At 32.5% G+C, this 24906-nt stretch overlaps 3 protein-coding genes across 3 annotated transcripts; 1 reads left to right on the top strand and 2 right to left on the bottom strand.

Moving 5' to 3' along the window:
• Nucleotides 1–8974: 8974 nt before the first annotated feature.
• On the bottom strand, nucleotides 8975–9976 carry LOC133804130 (RING-H2 finger protein ATL80). The gene has a single exon (XM_062242287.1). It carries the CDS (start codon nucleotides 9883–9885, stop codon nucleotides 9307–9309), a length of 579 nt encoding a protein of 192 aa, XP_062098271.1. The 5' UTR covers nucleotides 9886–9976; the 3' UTR covers nucleotides 8975–9306.
• Nucleotides 9977–13388: 3412 nt separating this feature from the next.
• LOC133804021 (outer envelope pore protein 21, chloroplastic) lies at nucleotides 13389–15653 on the bottom strand. Its single transcript, XM_062242162.1, has 5 exons — nucleotides 15437–15653; nucleotides 14395–14469; nucleotides 14138–14290; nucleotides 13932–14030; nucleotides 13389–13675 (listed from the first exon to the last, which is right to left on the bottom strand). The coding sequence occupies exons 1-5, from the start codon at nucleotides 15530–15532 to the stop codon at nucleotides 13592–13594; spliced, it is 507 nt and encodes a 168-aa protein (XP_062098146.1). The 5' UTR covers nucleotides 15533–15653; the 3' UTR covers nucleotides 13389–13591.
• Nucleotides 15654–23471: 7818 nt separating this feature from the next.
• On the top strand, nucleotides 23472–24203 carry LOC133806498 (uncharacterized). The gene has a single exon (XM_062244591.1). It carries the CDS (start codon nucleotides 23472–23474, stop codon nucleotides 24201–24203), a length of 732 nt encoding a protein of 243 aa, XP_062100575.1.
• The last annotated feature ends 703 nt before the right edge of the window (nucleotides 24204–24906 follow it).

Raw genomic sequence — 24906 nt, forward strand, 5'->3', positions numbered from 1 at the left:
CAACGATCAGGGATTGATGACATGATGGTACCGAAAAGGTGGCAGGCGAACGATCGTGGGCGGATTTCCAAGGTACTCGAGTACCTTGAATGAGCAATATCCAATTGACACGTGTCCATTTTCAAGTGTGTGATGGTGCGGTTCCCGAAGAAAGTAGTTCAAAAGTTTCCTTCTCATAGGATTCGAACAAATACTTTTGAGAGGGAAAAATGTTACACCCAGATTTCGAGCCTTAAGAATTGTGATCTCGAAAGCTGGATTCGTTAGGGATGGGCTCGTAATGTCTGGAACACGTGTCCACAACCTAGGCACCGAGCCTAGAAAGCAAGGGCGACTTCGAAGATGATAGCCTCAAAACCCTCACGATCTCGAAAGGCAGATATCGAAGTGCGTCTGTTCTTGGATGACCTCGGATCAGGGGTTCCGAGCCTGACATAAGTATGAGCTCGAAGCCACATAATCTCGGGAAAATGCTATAGCTCGAAAGTCATTAAGAGACCTGGGTGAACGTGGTATTGACAATATAAGCTGATAACTTTGAATATCTTAGTGAATCATCTAAGAGAGACGCAGTCTGCATTCATTGCTGTAAATCCCCTATAATCAAGGGATATTTATTATGCAGTTATACGCCCCCTGATCTTCAGGGGATGTTTCCTTGTATATAGGATTACAGGTCTTTAATGCCATTAAATTTATTTACATATACAGAATAACTTCCCGAAATGTGTGGGATAGTATTCTGAAAACCTCCTCTATAAATAGAGAAGTCATGCACCATTGTAAAGGACCGAATTTTTGTGATCTTGAGAGAAACTCTGGAGAATTCATTCTTAAAGAATTTCCAGAAATCATCTTAAGTTTTAATAACAAAGACTCGTGGACTAGGCAGAGTTAACTGCTGAACCACGTAAAAAATCCCATTTGTGTGATCATTTTTTTCTTGGCCATAACCAATTATTGTTTTCGTGCTCTTATTTCACTGTTGACGAAAAACGGCGTCAACAATATTCATAAATGATTATTGGGCTAGTCGAATCTTGCAAGTTCTCATGAAACTAGGAAAATACTAAGAATTAATAATAATTTAATTGATATTAATGTAAATAGATTATCTTTTCTAGAGGGGACGAATTAAAAGCAAAACGAAAAGAATTGGCCTCTTAAATTGACCTTAGAATGAGGGCACCTAGGAATCGTAACCAAGGGAATTTCCCTTGTGTTAGGGTTCTTGTGTTTTGATGGTGGCATTTCTTAAATTCTTTCTCTTTTCCAATTTTATTTTTGTGTTTTGAGTTGGCGGCCCATGGATTAGCTAAGCATGCATTTTGGCTAGACAATGAAATTTGCTGGTTTGAGGAAATCTCTCCTTCAATTTGTACTCTGTTTTCATTGCAATCTAAATAGAAATAAAATCTATTACCGACAAAAGAAAAAAAATAGTATAAAACACTTAACGATTTCACATAATGGTGATGTGAAATTTGATTTTTTATTGTAAGCATTTACAAATTATATTTGTGGGTCTAAAGTGGTACGATGAGGTATCTAAGCATACATAAAAAGTTCGGAAAACATTTAGAGGTGTTTAAGGTCACTTTTGGACAAGTTAATTAGGCCTAGAAGTGATGTATCACCCTTAGGAGGCGATTGATAACCGAGTTTTAGACCCGTTTTAGTGTGTCTGTTTAGGAAGGATTTTAGTTGTGTAGGGTTATTTTGTTCTATTTTACGTTTGTTTTGGTTTATTTTTAGGTTTTGAAGGACTCGGGATGCTTTGGAACGAAAAAGATGTCAAAATCACAAAAAGATGAAATGGTGTTTCGGAGCAAGTAGCGCAACCGCACTATTGTAGAGCCTGACCGCGCTAGGTGGCTAAAAAGAGGAATTTGGCAAATTTTTAAATAAATTGCGTTTTGGTCATTTCACGTGGGAAAAACGTAGGATTATGTATTTTAATGCGATTTTCAGTATGAAACCCTAAGGATTCAGAGTTAGAACATAGTGAAGATGGCTGAAGACTTTTTGAGAACTTTGGATAGCTTAGAGTTTCTTTCTTTCTTTTCTTTATTTTCATCTTTAGTTTATGTTGATATTTAGTTTAATGGATTTGATGATGTTTGTCATGAACTAATCTTCTTCTTAGGGTGTTAATGGATTCTTCTTGAAACCTTATGGGCGTGATTGGTATCAGTTTTGGAATCAATTTTATGTTTCCAAATACTATAAGTATGTAGGACCCAAAATAATCAAGTGATTGGTTTGGTATTTCCTAAAAAAAATCTAAATCTGATTTTAAAATTTTGCCTATCTAGTTGAAAACGATAAAACATAGTTTTATGTTTTATCTCTATGTTTTCTCTATTTACTAATTTATTCAGTAAGCCTTGATTCTATTAATTCTACTGTGTGTTCGAGTATATATATATATATATAAATATATGAGTGCATTTTTAATGGTTAGTACCATGATTACTTTAATATTAACTATTGAATTAAAATTAAATGTCCATATTTATAATTGTTAATTAAAAAATTTCAAAAATAAATTTTGATTTTTCAAATTTTTGGAAGGGTTACATGATGAAAAACGTATATTTATTATAAAAATATAATATTGTAAACTTTTCATTTTTCAAATGCATGTCAATTTCTAAATATAGGTAGTGTCTCTCATCAGTTGGAAACAATATTAATTATGACAAAAAATAACTAAATTCGAAATTAATATAGAAAAAAAATATTTACTTGTTAGTGACTTGCTTACCAAGTCACTGTGTTGCCACATCATCATAATTGTTAGTACCCTATGGGTAGTAACCATTGAGAAGTCTTCTATATATATATATAAATATATATATACTGAAGCAATAAAACACCTATATACTGAAGCAATTTTATGAATATAATCAATGCACTATTATTAAATTTTACTTAATTAAATCTATTGAAAATTTTAAAATCATACAACCTATGTATATAGAATATATAAAATTAAAATAATATTTAGATTCACTTGAACTAATCACATATTCAGTTCCTATTATATTTTCAAATTTAATACCAATCACAGATTCAGTTTTTTAAAACTCAAAAACAATTTACAGACATTGAACCAATCACATTTTCAAAAACATGTTTTTAGTCACTAAATTCAGATTTTCATTTCAGAATCTCACTTTTAAAAAATACAGTTTTCTAATCGCGAACCAATCAGACCCTATGATTCTTTATTGCATTTTTTATGAATTTCTTATCAATATTGTGAATTTTTTACTTGTGTTTAATGCTTGTGAATGCTTGATCACCATTTGCATGATTTATATGATTTTAACCTGAGATCTGAAAAGTGAAGGATAAATAGGCTATAGTCAAATAATCATAAATTTATATTGGACGAAAGTACCTGTATGATTTGTGTAGCTTAGGGATTACGTGTTTAATGCATGCGATATGTTAATTTACCACAGAGACATTGGAGATTTGCTTATTGTAGAGAGTTATAAGTCCTAGCAAGAATATAATTTACAGTTGTGATCCACTATCACAATAGAGATAGGAGTTCTGAGAATTGAATTAAAGAAACATAGGTGGATAGTTGATGAAGTTAATAACCCTATATTTTTATCTATTAATTAATTATTTTCATCATTATTTGTTTAGAGTTTATAGTTGTTTTTATTTCATTATTTTTATGTTTATCTTTTAGTATGCTTTATTCAACAACTATTCGATTAACCAAATAGAGATTAAGAGTTAACTATTGGTAACTGGTAAATCAGTCTTCGTGGGAACGATACTTTATTTATTACTTTATTACTTGTTTAAACGATACTTATACTTGCATACATAATTCTCACAACATTTAGATGTGTTTAAGAACACTTTTCGACAAGTTAATTAGGCCTAGAAGTGATGTGTCGCCCCTTAGGAGGTGATGCGTCATGCGCATGATTAAGAAACATACACGTGTCGCCTACTGGTTCCATACAAGTCACGTTTTTTTGCTTCCAAAATGTGTTTTAAAAATATCTAATCGTATTGATTGGATCTAATGACGGTGCCTAACATATTTAAGAAATTTTTTTTAGAATTTTTGGGATTTGAACATTCTTACTAACTCTTTATCTCTTTATCTCTCTAGCTCTCCAAGAATCTCATTTTACTCTAAAAAAATTCATCAAGATTGCTTGCTTTGTGAATTCTATAGGATTGTTGTATCCTATTCCTTATTCCATTTTATAAAAACCTCAAGCAACTCTTATAGGGGTTTAGAATAAAAGTTTCGGACAAAGATTTACTTAATCTTGTGCAGACCTTTGTATTATATTGTATTAGTGTTTCATTTGTTCTTATAATTATTGTTCAAAAGTTTGTAGATCTCCATCGATGTGTGAACCACTTACCTCCAACAAGAATGGGTTGGCCAATTTACCCATTGAGGAATGAATATGAGATCATGCATTAGCTCATGTTTTACATATTTGAGTTCATTTGTTCCAAAAATGACCCTTAAATATACCTTTAAAAATAAAAATAAAAAATCTTAACAATAAAAATCTATTTCGTCATTGCTATTTCACCGTTAAGGCTTGTGTAGATTTGAGACATTGTGACGAAAATACTAAAGCTGCTCTAGAAGTGATTCTTTGCTTTGCATTTGAGTGAAGCTATTAGCTTAGTGGTTAAGATGACATAAGTTGCATATGGCAATTTGTTGGGGAGAAGTAGAAATGAGTTTGGCAATGCACCCATTTAGGAATTAAGATGGGCCAACACATTGGCCCATGATTCACACATTTTGCCCAAAATGACCAAATATTACATGACATATATGCCTTCTCACCACGTGAACTCTTGTTACATACTTATTAGCTACCTCTCTTTCCTCTCCTCATCTTTATTAACTTTTTCCCACCACCACAAATATGAGTATCTCACCTTTATTAACTTCTTTGTCTCCCTCTCTCTCTATTGGCCTTGTTTCAACTCTCAACTTCTTTAATTTGTTTAAATAAAGAATATATTAGAAAGGAGAAAGAAAAAAGCTTACTTGGGTTTTATTTTACTTTTTAGGGTTTTTGGCTATTTAATGACAATTAATTAAGTCCATAATGTGCCAAAAAATAAAGTAATAAAAAGGGGAAGTAGGCACACTTGTCCATAGGCTACTTAGGTTGAGTTGAGTGCGAAAGAGAGACCATAATTTATTGGACGGTTTTTAATGAAAGAGAATGAATGTTTAATATAATGTTTAGCTCATTAAGTTAGTATATTATTACTTTACTACTACCATCAAGTTGGTCTAACACAATCTTCAATTAGGTCAAATACAATAAAAATCTAAATTGTTCCAAAAATTGAAGTGTTTATATTGTGCCCTATTATTTAATGATATCTTAGAATCCATTCCCTAATAAATTGATTTCTTTTGTAGCTTAGTAAGTGCGTTTACCTACTTTATTATTATAAATTGAATTTTGTATACTAAGATATTTCAAACCAAGTAAGTACTAAGTACCCAACTCAAGAGTCTTTTATGGCGACTACTACCACCACTATTACTATGGCTACTACCCTATAGCATTTATCCATTACCACCACCACTCACCCATTTTCTTTTTATCTTGTCTCTTCTTATATATATATATATATCCTATCACCTTACTAAGCAAACGTAATCATTGCTACAAAGATTGGTAATTTAATTAATTTATCAAAAAAAAAAAAATCCCTTTTAGAGATTTATCTTTAAAAAATACTAATAATTCATTACAAACAAAATAGTGATTTTATATATATATATATATATATATTCTTCCTTAGGTGTAATTCATCAAAAACAAAAAAAACACACGTGGCTCATGTAGCTTTTTATTTTATCTTAACAAAAATATTAGGTACACATATTTTTTTTTTATTAACGTGATATGTGTGTTAAAACCAAAGTGATGAAATCAATGCTACTAAGATTGGTAATTTAGATAATTTAATAAAAATGTTTTGCCCTTTTCGGGATTTATCTTAATATTTTACTTACTAGAAATGACCTTTTGTGTTAGTTGCACTTTGTTTTAAGTGCCACCCACTAACACACTAAGGTGAATATAAATATATGTATGTGTGTATACATATATATACATATATGTACATTTTACATTTAATTTATAAAGAAAAAAAAAGGGTTTTATGGACATATTATGAAAATATTTTTTTTCCAACTTAATAGGTCAAAAAAGCTTGGTAGTTTGGAATAATTCTATTATAAGTAATAATATACTAGCTTAGTAGCTTAGGTTTATACATTTTGGGGCTGAATGCGACACTATTATTTGTATATTACAAGTGCTTAAGAGAGAATATTATGTATATTATTTGTATGTTTTAGTGCTTCACTTCATACTTATTAATTCATTAAACAAATTAATAATAATAATAAATAGCGCCGTTAGTGATTTTTTTTTACTTATTGTTTTGTCGTTTTACTCTTACAAACACTTTTGAGTGGACTAGTTTCTATCGCATTAGCTAAGCATTATCAATACTCATAGTGTGAACTTGCTTTTTCAACGTTATTTGATTTTTTTTTTCTTCTTCTTTATATTATAAACCATGTTTTGGTGACATTTGGCATTGAAAAACGAACAAATAGTAGAAGACCCTAATGATAAATTAAGGATTCAAAGTCACAAAATCAGTCCCTAAGTATTATAAGAAATTAATGGGTTCATTCATTCACTTCATCATCTTCTACTCTAATTAATGATAAAATTAACCTATTGTGCCATTCGACACGTGTACTTTGTAGCTTATAAGTTTGCATTCAAACTACATGAAAAGATGGACTAAATTGAGTTATACTTGGATTTTCAAATTTACATAAATAATCTTTTTTAACCGTGAAATCACAAATAGATTTATATCTTCTGTACAAAAAAGTGTGTAGATAACAAAAATTCTTGATTTTAACAGTTTTTTAATTTTTCTCAGTTAACTTTAACAAATTATTCTTATATTTAATGGTAAATTATAAACATATCTTAAACTTAAATAAAATTAGAAAAAAATAAATAATTAAACAAATTAAAATAAGATATTTTACAATAATAATTATTTAAAAATAATAAAATCATATATTTTATAACTTAAATAAAATTTCATTCAACTTAAACTTAATATTATATTAAACATATAATAGATAATCTTTTGTTGTCACTGTCAAATTTAAAAACTATAACAAGCATAAACTTAAACAAAAATAAATAAATAATATACTAATTAAAATATGATATTTTTAAGATATTTTATGATAATTTAAATAATTAAATCATATTTATTTAAAAATAATAAAGACATACATATTATTTTTTTATCTAATAAATTTGTATGATAAACAATATTTACAACTATATATTTTTTAAAATATATTTAAGAAATGATCTTATTTTTATTAAAATTATAAACAATATCTATAACTTTGAAATTAAACAAACAAACGTGTATATATATATATATATAGCTTGAAAATGTTGAATCACAACCTAAGTACCTATATGATAAGTTAAGCACGTTCAAAGTGACGAAGTCACTAATCTTAGTAATGGATTTATTTCGACTTTTTTTTTTTTTGTTAAAAGTAAAATTGATTTTATATAATGATAAAATTAACTCATTACATCGTGTTTTCTAAATTTTGAGATTTAAACAAATGCTTTTTCTTTTTTCTTTTTCAACAGTAGTAAAATTACAAATTGATTTTATATATCGTCTTCCTCATATATGTTGAAAATTAACTTAGTCTTAATCCTTTTAAAGCACTACATTGGAAATGTTCTACTCTATTTCTCAAAATACATCTCTCAAAATACTTCATCAAAATCTTTTTTTATTTTATTTTACTTCACACTTTTACATTATACCATATATTAATTATTTATATTTTCTTTTACATCATTTAAATATTATATTTATAAATATTATTTATTTATTAAAATCAAAGAAACAAATTGAAAAACAAAATAATAATAATAAAAAAATAACTAATGGGAGAGTGATGGAAAACAAAGATAAAAAAGTACTAAAAAAAAATATCTAATGAAGCTTTAAAAGGTTAGTTACATTTGGTGAAAAATATATTGGTATTCGAGCTTATGTATAATATCTAAATCTTTAGAACGAAATGAATTTTAAATCCTTAAGTATTTATTTTTACATATTTGCTAGTTTAGAGGAATGCTCATACTTTAGTCTTTACATAATCTATTTTTCTCGAGAAAAAAACACCAAGAAAGAAAGGACGAAATAATTTTTATTTTTATTTTTTTTCAAATGGGTCGAATCCCAAACTCCAATAGTCTCACATTTCTTTTTACACTCGATTCCATGGCCCACTTTATTCAAAAAAAAAAGAGGAACCTAAGCTATTTTGAAAGTAAAAATGGACAGTACAGTACAGGTATAAATACACCAATCAACTGCAAAAGCAAACCTCAAAATCTCTAGTAGTAAAAGTAATGCTGGACATACATACATGTGAACTTTTTTTTGTGAGTAGAAGAAAGAAAGAAAGAAAATTCAAAGCACTGAATAATTTGTACGTGTTATATTCATTAAAATTTATATATATATTATTATATATGATTGTGGGTTTGACAAATACAAGTTCCCCAGACCTAGTCAGTTTCGTCCTTTCCTTTCCACCCAAAAACCTAATTATTCAAATTTCGTAATTATTATTTATTATTAGGCCAAATGTAACTTTTTAAAAAATAAATAATAATCGTTTAAGCGAGTCTAAAATTAGCCCCAATCCAAATTTACACTAATCGATCCTCTCATACTCGTGATCGATGTGGTGATTTTGTTGATTTCGAACATTCATATTGTTATTTTAGTCTCGTTAACTAATTGAATTATATTAATTTAAAAGCAAAACCTGAAAATTTGTGGAAAGAAAAAAAAACGAGATTAAATATTAGATAATAATAATAATAATAATAAATTTAAACAACTATATACAAGCATAATTATAAACGCAATTACAGATAATCATAGATAGCAATGGCAACAGAATCATTCCATCTGCTATCCTTGAAATCCTATAGAGATATATATATATATTTTTCATGAACTAGATCTATATATGAAAATAAATAAGATCGAGTTAAGATCTAAATTATAATAATTATAATAACAGTACTAGTAGCTATAGTAATAACTTAGGGAAGAAAGTGGAAGTAGAGAGATTTATATATATATATATAGAGAGAGAGAGAGAGAGAGAGTAGTTGAAAGTTAAGGCTAAGGCTAAGGCAAGAACCTATTAATGGAGTCCTCTCTCTCCTTCAATCTGGCTTCGGCATCGGAGCTTGAAGAGCTCGACGACGCCGGGAAACCACCGCACTTTTGACACCTAGCGACGACCAAAATCTGACGGCAGGAAGGGCAGGAGGAGTGCGATCCGAGCCAGGTATCGATGCAGGCGACATGGAAGGCGTGGCCGCACTGCGGGAGCTCACGGATCTCGTCTCCGGCGGCGAACTCGGCGAGGCAGATCGCACAGTCGGTGAACTTGGAAGCTAATTCGGGAGTAAAAGCGATCTTCGGAAGAGAGCGAAGGATCTTCTTCTTGAGGCCTTTGTTCGGTGGCTGAGGTGTAGGACGGTTCGTGCCAGCTCCTCCTCCAGTACCACCACTGCTTCCGGTAGAGAGGCGACGGAGCCAGGCGCATCGAGCCACGGCCACCAGACCGAGGACGCAGATGAGAGCACAGAGAAGGGCGGCGAGAATTACTACGAAGTCGGAATCCACCGTGGGCTCAGGCGGCGACGGTGTCGGAGACGACGACGAGTTCACGCCGCCTAATAATCTGAAGGAACGATTCATGTGAATTGGAGTGAGTGAGAGAGGGAGAGAAAGGGAGAATAGTTAGAGAGAGAAAGTGTAGTGAAGAGATGAGAGAAAGGAAATATTGATACCTCTGAGAAAGTGTGCGAGTAACGTTTTTATGCGCACAGTCCAACCGAAAATAAAATAGATTAATTTTTTTTAAAAAAAAATTAATAGTATTTTTTTATTTTTATATAATTGAAAATAATAATAATAAAATTAAAATTATTCTAATTAGTTAGTTTGTTGGAGAGAGTGGTACAGTAGAGCTTGGAGACGTATAGCCCTCCCATTCCTCCTAGTCTTAACCTTTATACATTATTATTATTATATAATATTTTGTTTGTTTTTTAATAGGATTCCATTATTTCACATATTGAGTTTACATTATTATTAGGATTTTTTCTAGGGAACTATTACCACTACCAAATTGTGTCTTTAAATTTTTTGGTTTGTTAAAAATTCTTCCTAAACTATTTATATTACTCAAATATGGGGCTTCCGTCTAATTTTGCTAACAGAATGGTGATATGGCAACACTAAAGTGCTGATGTGGATTGTCACGTGTATAATTCAAAAAATAGATAGGATTTTCCCCAAAATTTTTACTGTTACCAAATTATGTCTCTCGAATTCTAAAATTTAAAATTTAAACAATATTTTGAATATTAAAAAAAATATATAAAAAACATTAAACTAAAAATTCATTTAAATTAAATTAAATCATACAAAATAAAAATTTAAGGCGACACCAAAGTTGAATGTGGCCACAGACCTACATGAGCCCAGTCAGTCGATGATGTTGCTACCCAACCAACTTTGAGCTCATTCTGACTCATGCCCAACACCTAAGCCAATTTTTGTCACTATCATTTTTTTTTTAATTTTAATGGTTTTTTTTCTCTTTTTTTTAATATTCAAAAGAGTGTTTAATTTTAAATTTTTAAAATTCAGGATCACAATTCGGTAATGGTAATAGTTCGGGAGACAAAAATCATATTTATTCTGTATATTATAAACGAGACATTGACATGACAATACCACATTGGCCACCAAACTGCCACATCACCATTCGCGAAATTGAACAAAAGTCTCACATTTCAGTAATGTTAATAATTTTGGAGGATTTTTAACAAGTTGAAAATTTTAAGGGTACGATTTAGATTGGTAATAATTTGGGAAAAAAATCTCAATAAGTCTTCTATTTTCTTTTATTTTCTTCCTTTTCTCATCATTTGTATTAATACATTCAAAAAGTATATATTATTTGTTATTTTAAAAAAAAAAATTATTTACTGTCCAATTATTTTTCTATTATTTTTCTTTTGTAGATTGATTTTTAATTGCTCAAACAAAATAAGCGAGTATGGGAGATTTGTTTATACTTTTTTTAATATAAATATTATTTAAAATATATAATACAATAATTCATATGTAAAAATAGATCTATTATTATTATTATTTTACAATTTTTTTTAAAAATAAGTACCTGTTGAAGCCCCTGATCCCAGCAACGCATGCAAATTTCATGTCCAGTAAAGGGAGTATTCTAGTCCCAGCTCCCACCCTATTTACATCCCTGAAAATAAGTGGCTCATAATAAATTTGATTTGGACAAAATTGTTTTATTAAATTTTGTTAAATAAATCTATTTTATTTTAAGTTAGATGTCAATTTTAAGGAATATCTCTAAATTAATTGTGTATTATCTTCAACTTGACAAATAACTCGTTTGTCTAAAAACAAAAAATAAAAAACCCTCCTTTCATTTTCATGTATCATTCTACCTACTTCAATTTTTTTTTTTTTAAAAATGATATTTTATATTTTTGATATATAAAATAGAAAAAACGGTTGTTCTATAATAATAATAATAATAATAATAATTTAGGTTTATTCAGATAAGTTAATTGTAAGAGAAATTAAAAATATAGAAAATATAGTTAGAGTTGTTGTAAGCATAGAAAGTGTGAGTGAACCATGCTTTAGTTTTGATTTCATTAAATCCAATACTTTTGTCCTCACTCATTAGGAAAATGTCATGGCCGTGGGGGACTAGGCTTTCTTTTCTTTCACACTCTCTCTCTTTCTCAGCTTATCTTATTATTTTTTTTATTTTGCAATATTAAAATTTAAGAAACAAAATAATAAATAATAATATCCTTTTATTTATTTATTTCTTATCCAAACATAGCTGAAGCTTATTACAAACAAAAAAAATAAAAATAAAAAATAAAAAGTAGACAAGGCAGAAAAGTGAGCCAATGATAAAAACGTATTGTCGGATCTGCAGCCAATCTGCTTTCGCCACGTGGCAATGAGGCGCACGCGGCACCAAAGCCAGATATTTGGCCCCAAAAATATTAGAGAAAGAGATATGAGACAAGTCCCTCTTGCTATTAGTTTAGTTACAAATAACATAGGATGATGAGATGAGATGAGTACGAGTATGAGATTCATTTAATATTACTAAAAGAAAATATCTTAGTATTTATTAGAGATTCGATTCACTCCACACTTGCCTTTATACACACACACACACACACACTTGCTTCTTTTTCTTTTCATCTAAAGTCACATCTTTTCCTTTGCTGTTGCACAAGATATATACACACACACTCACTCCCAACACCAATAATTTATGAAAAAACAAGCCTTTTTATTATTATTTTTATACTAGTTCCATTTCCAACAAATATCACTTTACAAAATTACAGTTCTTCCAGAATTCTTTACAGAACAACTACTTTTCGAACCGGAATCGAGTAAATTCGACCGGTCATCGAATGTTTCGTCGGCTACGTTGAGTTGAGAGAGGATTGCTTCGCAAAGAATTACTTACCAAAGTCATTTTGTTGAGTTTGTTACTTTGCAAGATAGTGTTCTTTTGAAAATTCAGTGTATGTAGTGAGTTGGAAAGTGATTTTGCCTAATAATAATATTAATACATGTCTATTTTGTAAAATGCTCCCTTATATATATTAAAATAAAGCCATACTGCTAAATCAAGCCTTGTTTGTCTAGGAATGAAACAACCAGCAGCCTCATGTATTAAATTAGTCACTATTGGTCAGAAAGAAGATGATAGACAGAATATAAGATACCCCACTTCTAATTTGACTCAACTACTTCTTTATTAAGTATCAATTGTACAAGTAAACAATGTATAATATGGTATATCTTCACATTTTAGACATGTATCTTATCCAAACCCAACCACCTAATACTACTACTTTTCTCTCTACCACCAACTCTACAATTTCCTCTCCCCTCTCTCTCTCTCTCTCTCTCTCTCTCTCACACACACACACGCACACCCACTACTTTACCTACCAGAGTTGCTAATAGATTCCCTTCTTTCTCAAAGACTCAAAACACAAACAACACTGTTCCCAGACGTAACAGAATGAAACATGGACTCTTCATGTCTCATTCAAACACCCAAAATCAAATTCTTGTGACCCAACTTCTTAAGCTGCAAAAATGTGAATTTCGAAATATAGGAATCCAAAGCGTAACATTCATGTTTCCGGTAAACGTGAACTAGAAGAAGTCTGCTAAATGTTGCCATTTCATTAACAACTGCAGCTAATATGTTTCTGCTCGGCAGCAGTTCATCGTAATAGAAAATGCATAAGAATAGGGTTTGCATTAATACATCTCAGTCTCTAACCTTCAAAAAATTATGTGAAATTTATGTGTCTCACAGGTCATATCTCACATTCCATTTTCCATTACCATCCGCGTTGAATGTCCAATTGTTTTCCCTTATCTGGAAATATGGAAGCTGAAATAAAAGAAACAAAACTGGAAATCTTAAAATCCAAGAAAACAATAGAGCACATCATGGCTATTAATAACTGTACATACTCTTCCAGGAAGAGGAAATGAAACGGTAAACAAATCTTCCATCCCAAGAGATTAATGGAAGAATAATTTTTTCCAGTGCCACAATCAAAGACATACTCAATAATTTCAATAATCTAAAACTAAAGCTCCTGAAATTCTATAACAAATACAGGTTATATATAAACAGTACATACCTGCTCCAGCACTTCATAACCAAATTTGATCCTAACATCTTGCTCCTTCTGAAAGTTTAAAATGGCCCAAGAAAATTCAGCAGCCCCTGTTGACCTCCTCTGCCAGAATATTAGAACCAATTGAAATTAGAACAAAATATGTTATCCACTGTTGTTATGTCTTATTAAGCGTATAACCAAATTCAAAGCTCAGAGTTTATGCCAACCTCTTTGAACTCTTTGTCAAAGTCACAGCGCCCCTTAACATTAAACTTAACTTCACCATTAGTTGTCACAGGGAATGACTTCTTCCCACGAACAACATATCGTACTTTCTCGCGCCTATCATATTTCATTCCTACTCCAAGACTTGCTGAGAACTAAAATTGAAGACTTTACTTAGTACTATATACATCAGAAAGAGAATGAAAATGAAGATGACAATTACATAAATAATGCTCAGCAACCAAAATTGAGAGCATACATCTGGATAGAAGCGTCTCAACAGTGCACTGAAATGGCTCGGAACTCCAAGTCGGGTATCAAGTTCTCCATGAAACTAAAACGGAATAAAGAAAAAGACAATAAGGGGTTAATACAGGTATGTCCCAGTTGAAGAATCAAATGTACTTCATCAGCCATGTTCACATAAATAAAGTTAACACTATGCTAAGAAACTAGGGTAGTTTTACTAATCCCTAATGGAAATAATTGATTCCCCCATTCTCAATTGTACTTCATCAGCCATGTTCACATAAATAAAGTTAACACTATGCTAAGAAACTAGGGTAGTTTTACTAATCCCTAATGGAAATAATTGATTCCCCCATTCTCAATTGTACTTCATCAGCCATGTTCACATAAATAAAGTTAACACTATGCTAAGAAACTAGGGTAGTTTTACTAATCCCTAATGGAAATAATTGATTCCCCCATTCTCAATTGTCTCAAATGGGTACATCAAAAAGTGAGTGAATAGGGGAAAAAAAAAGGGATACACTTCCTCATTAGCTACTCCCAGTACAGGATTAGCCAAAAGCCGTGAGTAGACGACTGAAGTGATAGTATTACAGGGATTATCATCAAAGCACACTTAGAGTAAGACTACATGTACAACAGAATATCAAAGTGAGTGAATTCCAAAATTGATTCCTGATCCCTAATAAAAATAATTGATTCCCTTATTCCCAACTTTAACTAGTAATGTGACTGGATTCCAAAGTTTGTATCTCAAATGGGTGCATACAAAAGTGAATGGGCCAAAAAAAGGGAAACACTTCCTCATTATCCATTCCCTTTTACAGGTCCAAATAAGTAAGAATAAAACAAAAAGTATTATCAGGATTAGCCAAAAGCCATTAGTATACTACTGAAGTGTTAGTTTACAGGGTTATCATCAAAGCATATGCAGAGCAAGATTAGATGGTAAAGCCAAATTCAGTACAATCCAAGCTTAGGCAAGAGTAGTAAGAAGAGAGTAAAAAATTGTGCATAAAAGTAGAAATTGGTGAGAGAAATAGTAGTACCTGTAGGTGGGTTTTGAGGTCGATGAGGAACTTCTGCTTAGCATGGATTCTCAAAGCTCCTTTGGAATCTCCAGCATATCTAAGAGAGGTCTCCATTTGGGGAAATTTTAGGGTTGATATTCGCAAACCCTAGCCGGAGTTAGAGGAGACCGTCACTAACTCGCTATCACTGTTCTCAAGTACCGAACTGTTATCCTCCACCTTCCACACTCCAAATTCTAACCCAATACTTTGCTACAAATCACGGGGCGTTTCTTCTTCATACGACATGTCGTTTTCTCATTCACAATCAACGACATGTCGTTTTTACGATAAAACCCCTTTTTTCTTTAAAAAAAATTGTTATTTATATTATTGGCCGCCGGCCAGCCGGCATATGTATACATATATTTTGTTTCTATTATTAATGGACGAAAGTGACACATAGTTAATGACTCTCGAATGATATAAATTTTTGCCTATATAATGTTTGTGGTTGTACTCAACCAACTCCATATACAATGAAAGACCTAGTCTCTCGAAACCCCAACGGGTTGTAGTTGAAGATTGGATCTCATGGCATGATGAGGTTCAACTTTTGTTCTTGAACATGCTCTTTTCATCTTTTGTGGGTTCATTATTGTTTTGGACCCTACATGTTATGGGCCTTTGTGAACATAGGATTCATCTATTGAATTGAACACGAGCCTTTGTGGCCTAGTTCGTAGATGCAATAGTTATTGACTAAGAAATATTGTAACACAATGAGGCATATTGAAGATGAGCCTCTTCCCAATGCATGGTACGTGTGGTTGTTAGGTTTGAAGGCCGCCTCCCATAAACTATAACAAAAATTGTCACTTCTTTGCGTTGATTTTGCACACTCACTGTCGAAATTAATCAAACCAATTCAATAGCGTTGGTTTCAAACTGATGCTAATTTTTGTTAATTGCGTCGATACAATAATCGACGTTGTTAGTAAAGACCATCAATGTCGATTCCAAACCAACGCTTCTGATATAAATCGCGACTTCTAAACCGACGTTGCTAAAATCAATCATGACGATTCTGATATCAATAGCGTTAGTTATGTAGATTTAGCGTCAGCTCTAAATCTACGCTAATGGACTAATTATATATATATATAAAATACCAAAAGATTGGTCGAATTCCATTATAACCTTAAGATTTATCTCTAGCTCTCTCAATCTTTACTACCAACCGCCCCTCTCTCATTCTCTCACTCTCATTCTTTCTCCCTTCTCTCACTCTCCCTCGTTCTTCATATATATTTCACTCTCACTCTTCTATATATATATATATTCTTGTTTTGCAGATGTTGGTTCGAGGCGGTGGTGGGTTTAAGTGTTCATAGGTCTCGTCATCAACGACTTATGGTGGTGCTCGCGTGGTGGCTCATGGGTTTCTGTAGGGCGATAGTAATCAACAATTAGTGGGTTTGGGTGTTCTTTTTTTCGGTTTTGCAGGTGGTGGTGCTCGCGTGGTGGCGATGGTTTGTGATGGTGGTTGTTCGAGGTTCATGGGGCTCGGCATCCATTTGTAAGCTCTTTCTATATCTCTCACTTGATCTCTCTTTCAATCTAAGTTCGTGAATACGGTGCTTTGTGGTGATGAAAATGTGGCTAAGTATCAAATTTGGGACTTTTTTTTTTGTAATCAAACTTTAAATATGATTTTTTTTCATTTTTTTAAATGTATAAATCTCATATTTGGTTCACTACGCATTGATTGTAATATGGATTGTGTATTTTTCATTTTATTTTTGGGTAAATAATGGCATTGTGATTGAGTTTTCTGCTTTGATTTGTATTTGATATCAATGTTGATGCCAATAATAGCTAAAAATGAATCTAGCTTTTTTTTCTAAGCGACAGTTTGAAATCGATACTATTTATCTTAATAGCGTCGGTTCTAAACTGATGCTTTTGAATGTATCTATTGCGACACCTTCTAGAACATCGGTTTCGAAACCAATGTTATTGGCAGTAGCTTCGGTTCTCCACCGAAGCTAAATCTCTTATTTTTAGTAGTGATATTTCTAAGGATTAGGATTGCTTAAGGCACTATTATCATTGTGGCTAGCCTCAAGGTTTGCCCCATGTTAGGTAATGAGTCCCTACCCCTATAAGAGTGCAATAATAGACCCTGGGTCAACTTGAGCTACTCTAAATTCAAGGATGCCACCTTAGGGTCACGCTAGGGCTTGATCCTCAACACACAACTAAGGCCATGCTTGACAAAGGTCCTCTAAGGTATTGGAGTTGAGAGCCTTCTCGGTCTAGGGTATTTCCACCATCTTGGGCATGAAAAATCAAGCTAAGACCGACCTAAACCACCAAGTCATTAACGAACTATGGTGGGGATGGCAGGGTATTCCCAGCATACAATATCGCACTTAACTTATCGACGATTAATGTAAATCATTTATAAAAAGTATAATTTAATTACTAAAATTTTATAAATTAGACTTAATTATTAATTTAATTAAATTCAGAGACTTAATTGCAAAAATAAAATAAAAAATCCTCTAGCCATTCATATTTCAAGTCATATCACCTCATTTTAAATTGTACCTATAATATATCATTTGAACAAGTTTCATATGTACAAAATTAAACTCGAATCTTCATGGTTGGATGGTCGGTGTAATTGTTGATCCCAAAAGAGGGTGTTTTAATATTTAAGCTCGCAAGTGCACGAATCGTTTCGGAATATAATGTTCATGTAAGTACGAGGTCGAACCCATGGGAGTTGACTAACATCAAAAGAAACTATTTCAAACAAAGCAAGAATATTCTAACCTAGTTCCAAATATTTGATGAGATTTTGTTTTAGAAAAATAAAACACAAGTAATAAAAAGATTTAAGATTAAATAGAAAAATTGTTTTCAAATGAGATATATAAAATAAGATTATTAAGATTTTAGAATCCACAAAATGCAAGTTTAATAGTATTTATAAGTATATTGATTCCCAAGTTTTAATATAGTTGAAATAAATCACACTATATATTTTTTCAAAATATATTTTCTATTCAAGCACAAGTTACTCTTTCAAAAAGGTAGGATTTTTCTTCACTTTTATAAGATATAATTTCTAAGCATTAGTTGTGTTACAACCTAATGAAACTACAAAAAATCAAAGAGATTATGTTTAGGCAAAATATGATACTTATGCTCTAAGAATTAGATGTGAACAATTTAATGAAAAACATTTAATCAAAGAATATCATATTTTTGCATAATGAATAACTAAGTGTAATATGCTTTAACACTCAATAATAGATGAAAAATGCATATCATTGATAGAAAAATCCATAAACAATGTTACACAAATGGGAAATCAACATACACTAAAAAATACTATCTAGTTACATTTTGCTTCATCATCATCTTAATAACCTTTGAAAAAGATTAGAAGCTCATAACTAGATAAAAATTACAAAATAACATACTTGACATGCTCTTCAAAAGATGAAAATGGTAGAGAGAAACTAGTGAAAAGAAGAAAGAAAAATGTGTAGAAGAGGTTGAAAAATATGAAGAAGAAGAGCCCCCCAAATGGTCTTACAAGACTCTATTTATATGCAAAATATGGATATTAAATTAATCAAATTAAAATAAATAAATTGATTAATTTAATTGTGTTGGGAAGTGGTAGGATAAATAGAGTAAGTGTAAGAGTATTGGAAAGATGAAATGTTTGGTTGGATAAAAGATTAGTGAAAAACTAGGGTAAAAAAAATGAATTAAGAATGTTTATTTAGGTAAGAAAAATAGGGAAGAATAAATTGATATTTGAGTGAAAAATATTGGGAATGAAAATGTGATTTTTGGGGGTCTTTTTGTGGCTGTTTGACAGCTTGGTTGACTGGCCATTTGGGCCTTGCATATTGGGCCCAAAGGAGACTCTTTTGTCTTGGGCGGTTTGGGCTTGAAGGGTGGCAGGGAGGTGATGTTGGCGAGGCAAAGAGCTGGCTGCTGAATGGGCCCGTACGTTGGTGATATATGTTGAAAAAGCTGGGAGCTGAATGCTGAGGAAACACATGGTGTGACAGCTGGCGAATTGGATATTATATGTGCTGAAGTTGGACTTGGCCGAGAGAAGAACAGGCACACGGTTGAGGCAATATGCTGGGCAAGAGTGATTGAAGCTGGCCAGGCGTGAGGGAAATGCTGAAGGCTGAGGAGGACAACTTCGGATTGGGCCAGGCAGCAGGTGGGAGCTGGGCTCGGGCTGTGGGCCTGGCAGATGGTTGGGCTCGGGCCCAGATGCTTGGTTGGCTTCATTCTTTCAAAAATAACATTTTTTTCTCCTTATTCCTTTTTCTTTTCTTCACTCTATCTTGGCTCTTCAAGAACCAAAAATAGAACCATTTCCTACAAAATAAATATAAATTAAGTCATGATAAAATATTTTCAATTATAAATAATTCATATAAATTTTTTGAAAATATTAATTATAACTTAATTTAACATTTAAGTTCAACAATACTCATTTATTTATTTATATAAAATTTTACAACAAAATAATTATAAAAATACATAAAATTCTATAAAAAATTAAAATGAAACTAATAAATTCAAAAAGTAATTAAAACTTAATAATTTAATTAAAAACTTAAGAACTAAATCATTTTTAGCTTAAAAAATGTGGTGAAATAACTCTAATTTCTAGAGTTATCAGTAATCTTGCCCAACCCGATCGAAATATACTGTAACGCTTTGGTTAGCCAAGACCGTTACACTATGTGTTTTAAATAGTGTTTATCTCGCTAAATGAGTCATTAGGCTACAAACGTGCATCTAAGTGTTATTAATGGGCCAGGGTTAAAATCTTGATTAAAATGAATGGATATATTTTATTAAAAACGTTAAATTGTACATGGGATCCCATAAAAGTGTTTACAAAGTTATTTACAATCCAAAATGGTCATTACAATTCAAAAGTTACAATCCGCCGACCTAAGCATAAAAAATAGGGTTAAACCCTAGTTCCTCTGAGAAACCTTGGTCGTGGTGGTTAAACGGCCGCATATGTACACATCGCCACCTAAGCTCTCCAACTCATGGTTGGTCCAGCTTTCATTTCTCTATACCTGCACCACAAAGCACCCGTGAGCCAAAGCCCAGCAAGAAAACTTTAACATGCTCATAAGTAGTGATTAACACATTTCTAAATCATAATAAACATGCCCGACAATAATAACCCTACTCGTGCATGCATACCATTCATGTAAATGACTACACTGTCATATGGAACCAAATGCTCTAAAGAAATGATTAAGTGATTCATATCGAGGCCCATTGCCCACGCACATGACTAATAAGTCACACTGGGGTCTCAGCGCCCTAGGATCTAGGACTAATAAGTCACCCTGGGACCCATTATCCTATCTTCTGAATAACCAGCGTTGGAGCTGGTCCAGCGTACCTGGCGCTTTAGTTTTCTACGCAATTGGGTTGAACAAGCATGCAATGCACTCCTGATTAGGTCTAATCATATCGACCAGCGCTCAACGCGCTATTGCCGCCCATTGACTCATAAGTCAATGCTTATGACCAGCGCTCAGCGCTATTGCCGTCCTTGACTAGTAAGTCAATGTTTTTCTCAAGCATATAATGCTAACAAACATTCGTCATATAACAAACATCCATATATATAGAGCACCCAACATGCTTCATCAATATTCACAGGCAGGATAATAATCATGGGCATTTACAGGGGCCAATGCCCAATCAAAACAATATTCAGCATTCGGGCCGAGCCCTAATCATGTATGTCACGTAATGGATGCAGTTTTCTTACCTCAGGCTTGAGCGTAAAATAAGTTAAGAACGACCATTGAGAATGATCCTAACTGTAGGCCCTTAGCGGTAACCTAATCAAAACCAAATACAATAATCTCATAAGATTAAATTCTTAAAAACAAACTCTGGAACCACTCTCGTGCTCTCAGGACTTCCAATTCACCCAACGGGGTGGTGAAACCATCCCCCAAACCCCCAAAGTCCTCCCAAGCCCTAAAAATGGGTCTTGCTGAAACAGGCATAGCGTTGGGGCACCACGCTACCCCAAGTTAGAGAGCACTCGTTCCCTCCCCTGCCTAGCGCTGGGGCGCCAGTTCTACAGACCAGAATTTTCTAGTTCTTTCCCCTGAGTTCCAAACTTCAAAACCGACCTCAAAGGCCCCTCAGACCCAAATTCAACCCTCAAAATCATAATACACTATCCATAACATCATTACAACATCATAATATACCCAAAATCCCCACAACTATCCAAAATCATCACTTAATTTCTTAAAACTCAAGAACACCAAGAACACAATTAAAACCCAGAAACTCAGCAAATTAAAGCCTAAAAACGTTACCTTAATCACTGGAAATGGATTCCTAGCTACACCCAAACAGTTTCCTAGCTTCAATTCTCCCCAAAATCCAAGCTTTTACTCAAAACTTCCAAGAGATAGAGAGATAGCCGAGAAAGATAGAGAAACAATACTCTGTTTTTGCTGCTCCATCACCTGAGGGTTTTAGTGACTCAATCACTATATCGGTCCAAAAGACCAATTTGCCCCTAGGGCCATTACACTCTCCCAAAACCCTCCAAGAGCAGTTTCGTCATTTGCCACTTACCTTGTTAATCATAATTAACGTCTCACAATTCCCGTTAATTCCAATATCCTCAAATAATTACTAAATAATTTCCCCCATTACCTGATCCCAGTAATGTACTAAGTTACCAAATTACCCCTAGGCTCGCCCCGAGCCTGATATTTGACCCCGTTATGACCAAACAGCTAACTTGCTTCCTAGAATCGTCTCATGCCGAATAATCCAAACATATCCACATAATAATGTGGTCTCACCCATATATCACATACATGCACATAAATATACAAATACGCCATCAACGGGCTAAATTTACGAAAATGCTATTCTAATAAGAAATGGGTTCACATGCATGCAAATACCGCCATATAATATTATAACTCACATAATCACATATTAAGTCAATTATGGCCCTCCGGACCCATAATCCAGGCACTAAGCCACATTAGGGAATTTGAGACATTACATATACAAGGCACCATTTCGTATTTTCATCAACGAGTGAGAAATTAGATGTCGTTTTTTGGAGTTGGTATCAATATTAAACGACATGTCGTTTTTACAACTATTGTGTGGAATGACGTTTAAACTAGGACATATAACCTTATTAGCCCCTAACTTTTTCCAAGTATTACACTTTACCCCAAACTAATTGACTATGGAATAAGTTACCCCAAATATAACAAAGTTAATTAATTTTCCCCCCAAAAATTACACAGGTGGGTTAACGGTGCATTTATTTTCTTTTTAAAATAATCAAAATTCATCTAATATGCAAAGCCCTAGAAAAGAAGTTTCAAGAAGATTTTTTACCCCTGAAATTTTAAATTTGTTGGTGTCCAAAGACAGAAAAAAATCTTTTATTGTAGCTAGATCCAAAGATAGAGAAAGTCATTGTTGGTAAGTAAAGTTTCCCATATTGAAGTTTATGTCATAAATTTTCTTTCTTTTTATTCTTCACTTTTTAACTTCTATGCACAAAATAGTTGAATTGTATTTTTTGTTATTGTAAATACTTGAAACATGTACAAAAGTGTGTTTGTTTTGTTTTTTTTTTTTTGCTCTAAAATATATTTTAGTTTTTAGTTATTGTGTTTTAAAAAATTAATAGGTACTATGTTGAATCAATCTGACCATGAAAGTGATGAGAGTTCAATATTTGATGATGACTTTAGTGAGAGTGAATATATGGATATGAGTGATGGTGATAATGAAATATGCAATGAGGAGATTTATGCTTCAAATCAATATGATGAATTAGCTAAAGATTCATTTGGAGAAGATATTGAAAGTGAAAAGGTAGAAATTTTTCCAGAGTATGGTGAACAAGATGAAGTACAAAGGACAGCTATCAGAGAGTTGTCAAGGCTAGACCGAAGGAAAATCATAAAAAAAAGCTCCTAATTTTGCAGTATTTAACATGGAAACAGATATGAGAGATCCAACTTTTAGGGTCGAGTTGGTGTTTAAAACTGTTACAGTATTCAGGATAGCCATTAGGGAGTATAGTATAAAAGATGGGAAATATCTCAACTTCACACGAAATGAAAATGATCGAGTTAGAGTTAAGTGCAACGAAAAATGCTCTTGGGAGATTTATGCTTCACAATTTGAAAAAGATAATCCTGCAGCAATGGAGACAACTTATAACAATAAACACACATGTCCACATGTTTTAAAGAACAAACATGCAAACAGTATTTGGCTAGCAAAGAGATACATAAATAGTATAAAACCTGGGAAGGATTTTTCTGTGGGTGAATTCATGGCCAAAGTTCGAAAATATTATGTGGTACAAGTAAGCAAGCCTCAAATATATAGAGCCAAACGAAAGGCATCTATATTGATTCAAGGTACCTTGAAGGAGCAATATGTAAAATTATGGGACTATGCTGAAGAGTTAAGAAGAACTATTCCAGGTTCCACAGTTATAATTGAAATTGAGATGAGTGAGGATCAAACACCAATATTTAAGAGGATTTATGTTTGTTTAGAAGCTTGTAAAAGAGGATGGAAATCAAGTTGTAGAAATATTTTAGGGCTTGATGGATGCCACACAAAAGGCATGCATAAGGCACAACTACTAGTGGCTATTGGAATTGATGCAGATAATTCTTATTACCCAGTGGCATATGTTGTAGTTGAAAAATAATGTTATACAACTTGGAAGTGGTTTTTGGAGTTTCTACAAGTTGATCTAGAGCTTAACAATGATTATGGCATAACTTTTATGACTGATAAACAAGAGGGATTGGAGATGGCCTTTGGAAGAATTTGGGAGGGTGCTGAGCATAGGAATTGTGTGAGGCATATTTATGCTAACTTTCAAAAAAAGTTCAAGGGTGATCTACTTAAAGTTAAATTATGGAAGGCTGCAAAATCTTCAATTGTTCTTTAATTTAAGGAAGTGATGGAGGAGATTACATAGCTAAATGAAGATGCATACAAGTTGTTAGAAAAAAAACCAGCAAGCCAAGGGTCAAGAAGTCACTTCAAGTATTCTAGCAAATGTGACATGGTGCTCAACAATTTGTGTGAGTCATTTAATGGAGAAATTAAACATTTTGGAGGCTAGAGTGCTTCCAATATTCTCAATGTTGGAGAGGATTCGTATAAAACTCACTACGAGATGGGAAAATTGAAGGAAATATATAGAAAAATGGTTTGAGAAAATTGGCCCTAGGGTTTCCAAGTTGGTAGAATAGGCTAAGTCAAAATCTGGGCATTTTGAACCCACATGGTGTGGTGCATGAGAGTACCAAATTAGTATTGGCATCACACCAATTGCTGTTGTAGACTTAGATCGACGCATTTGTAGTTGTCGACGATGGGATGTTACAGGAATACCTTGTATG

Source organism: Humulus lupulus, chromosome X (genome assembly GCF_963169125.1).
Source record: "Humulus lupulus chromosome X, drHumLupu1.1, whole genome shotgun sequence".
NCBI classification, from domain to species: domain Eukaryota; kingdom Viridiplantae; phylum Streptophyta; class Magnoliopsida; order Rosales; family Cannabaceae; genus Humulus; species Humulus lupulus.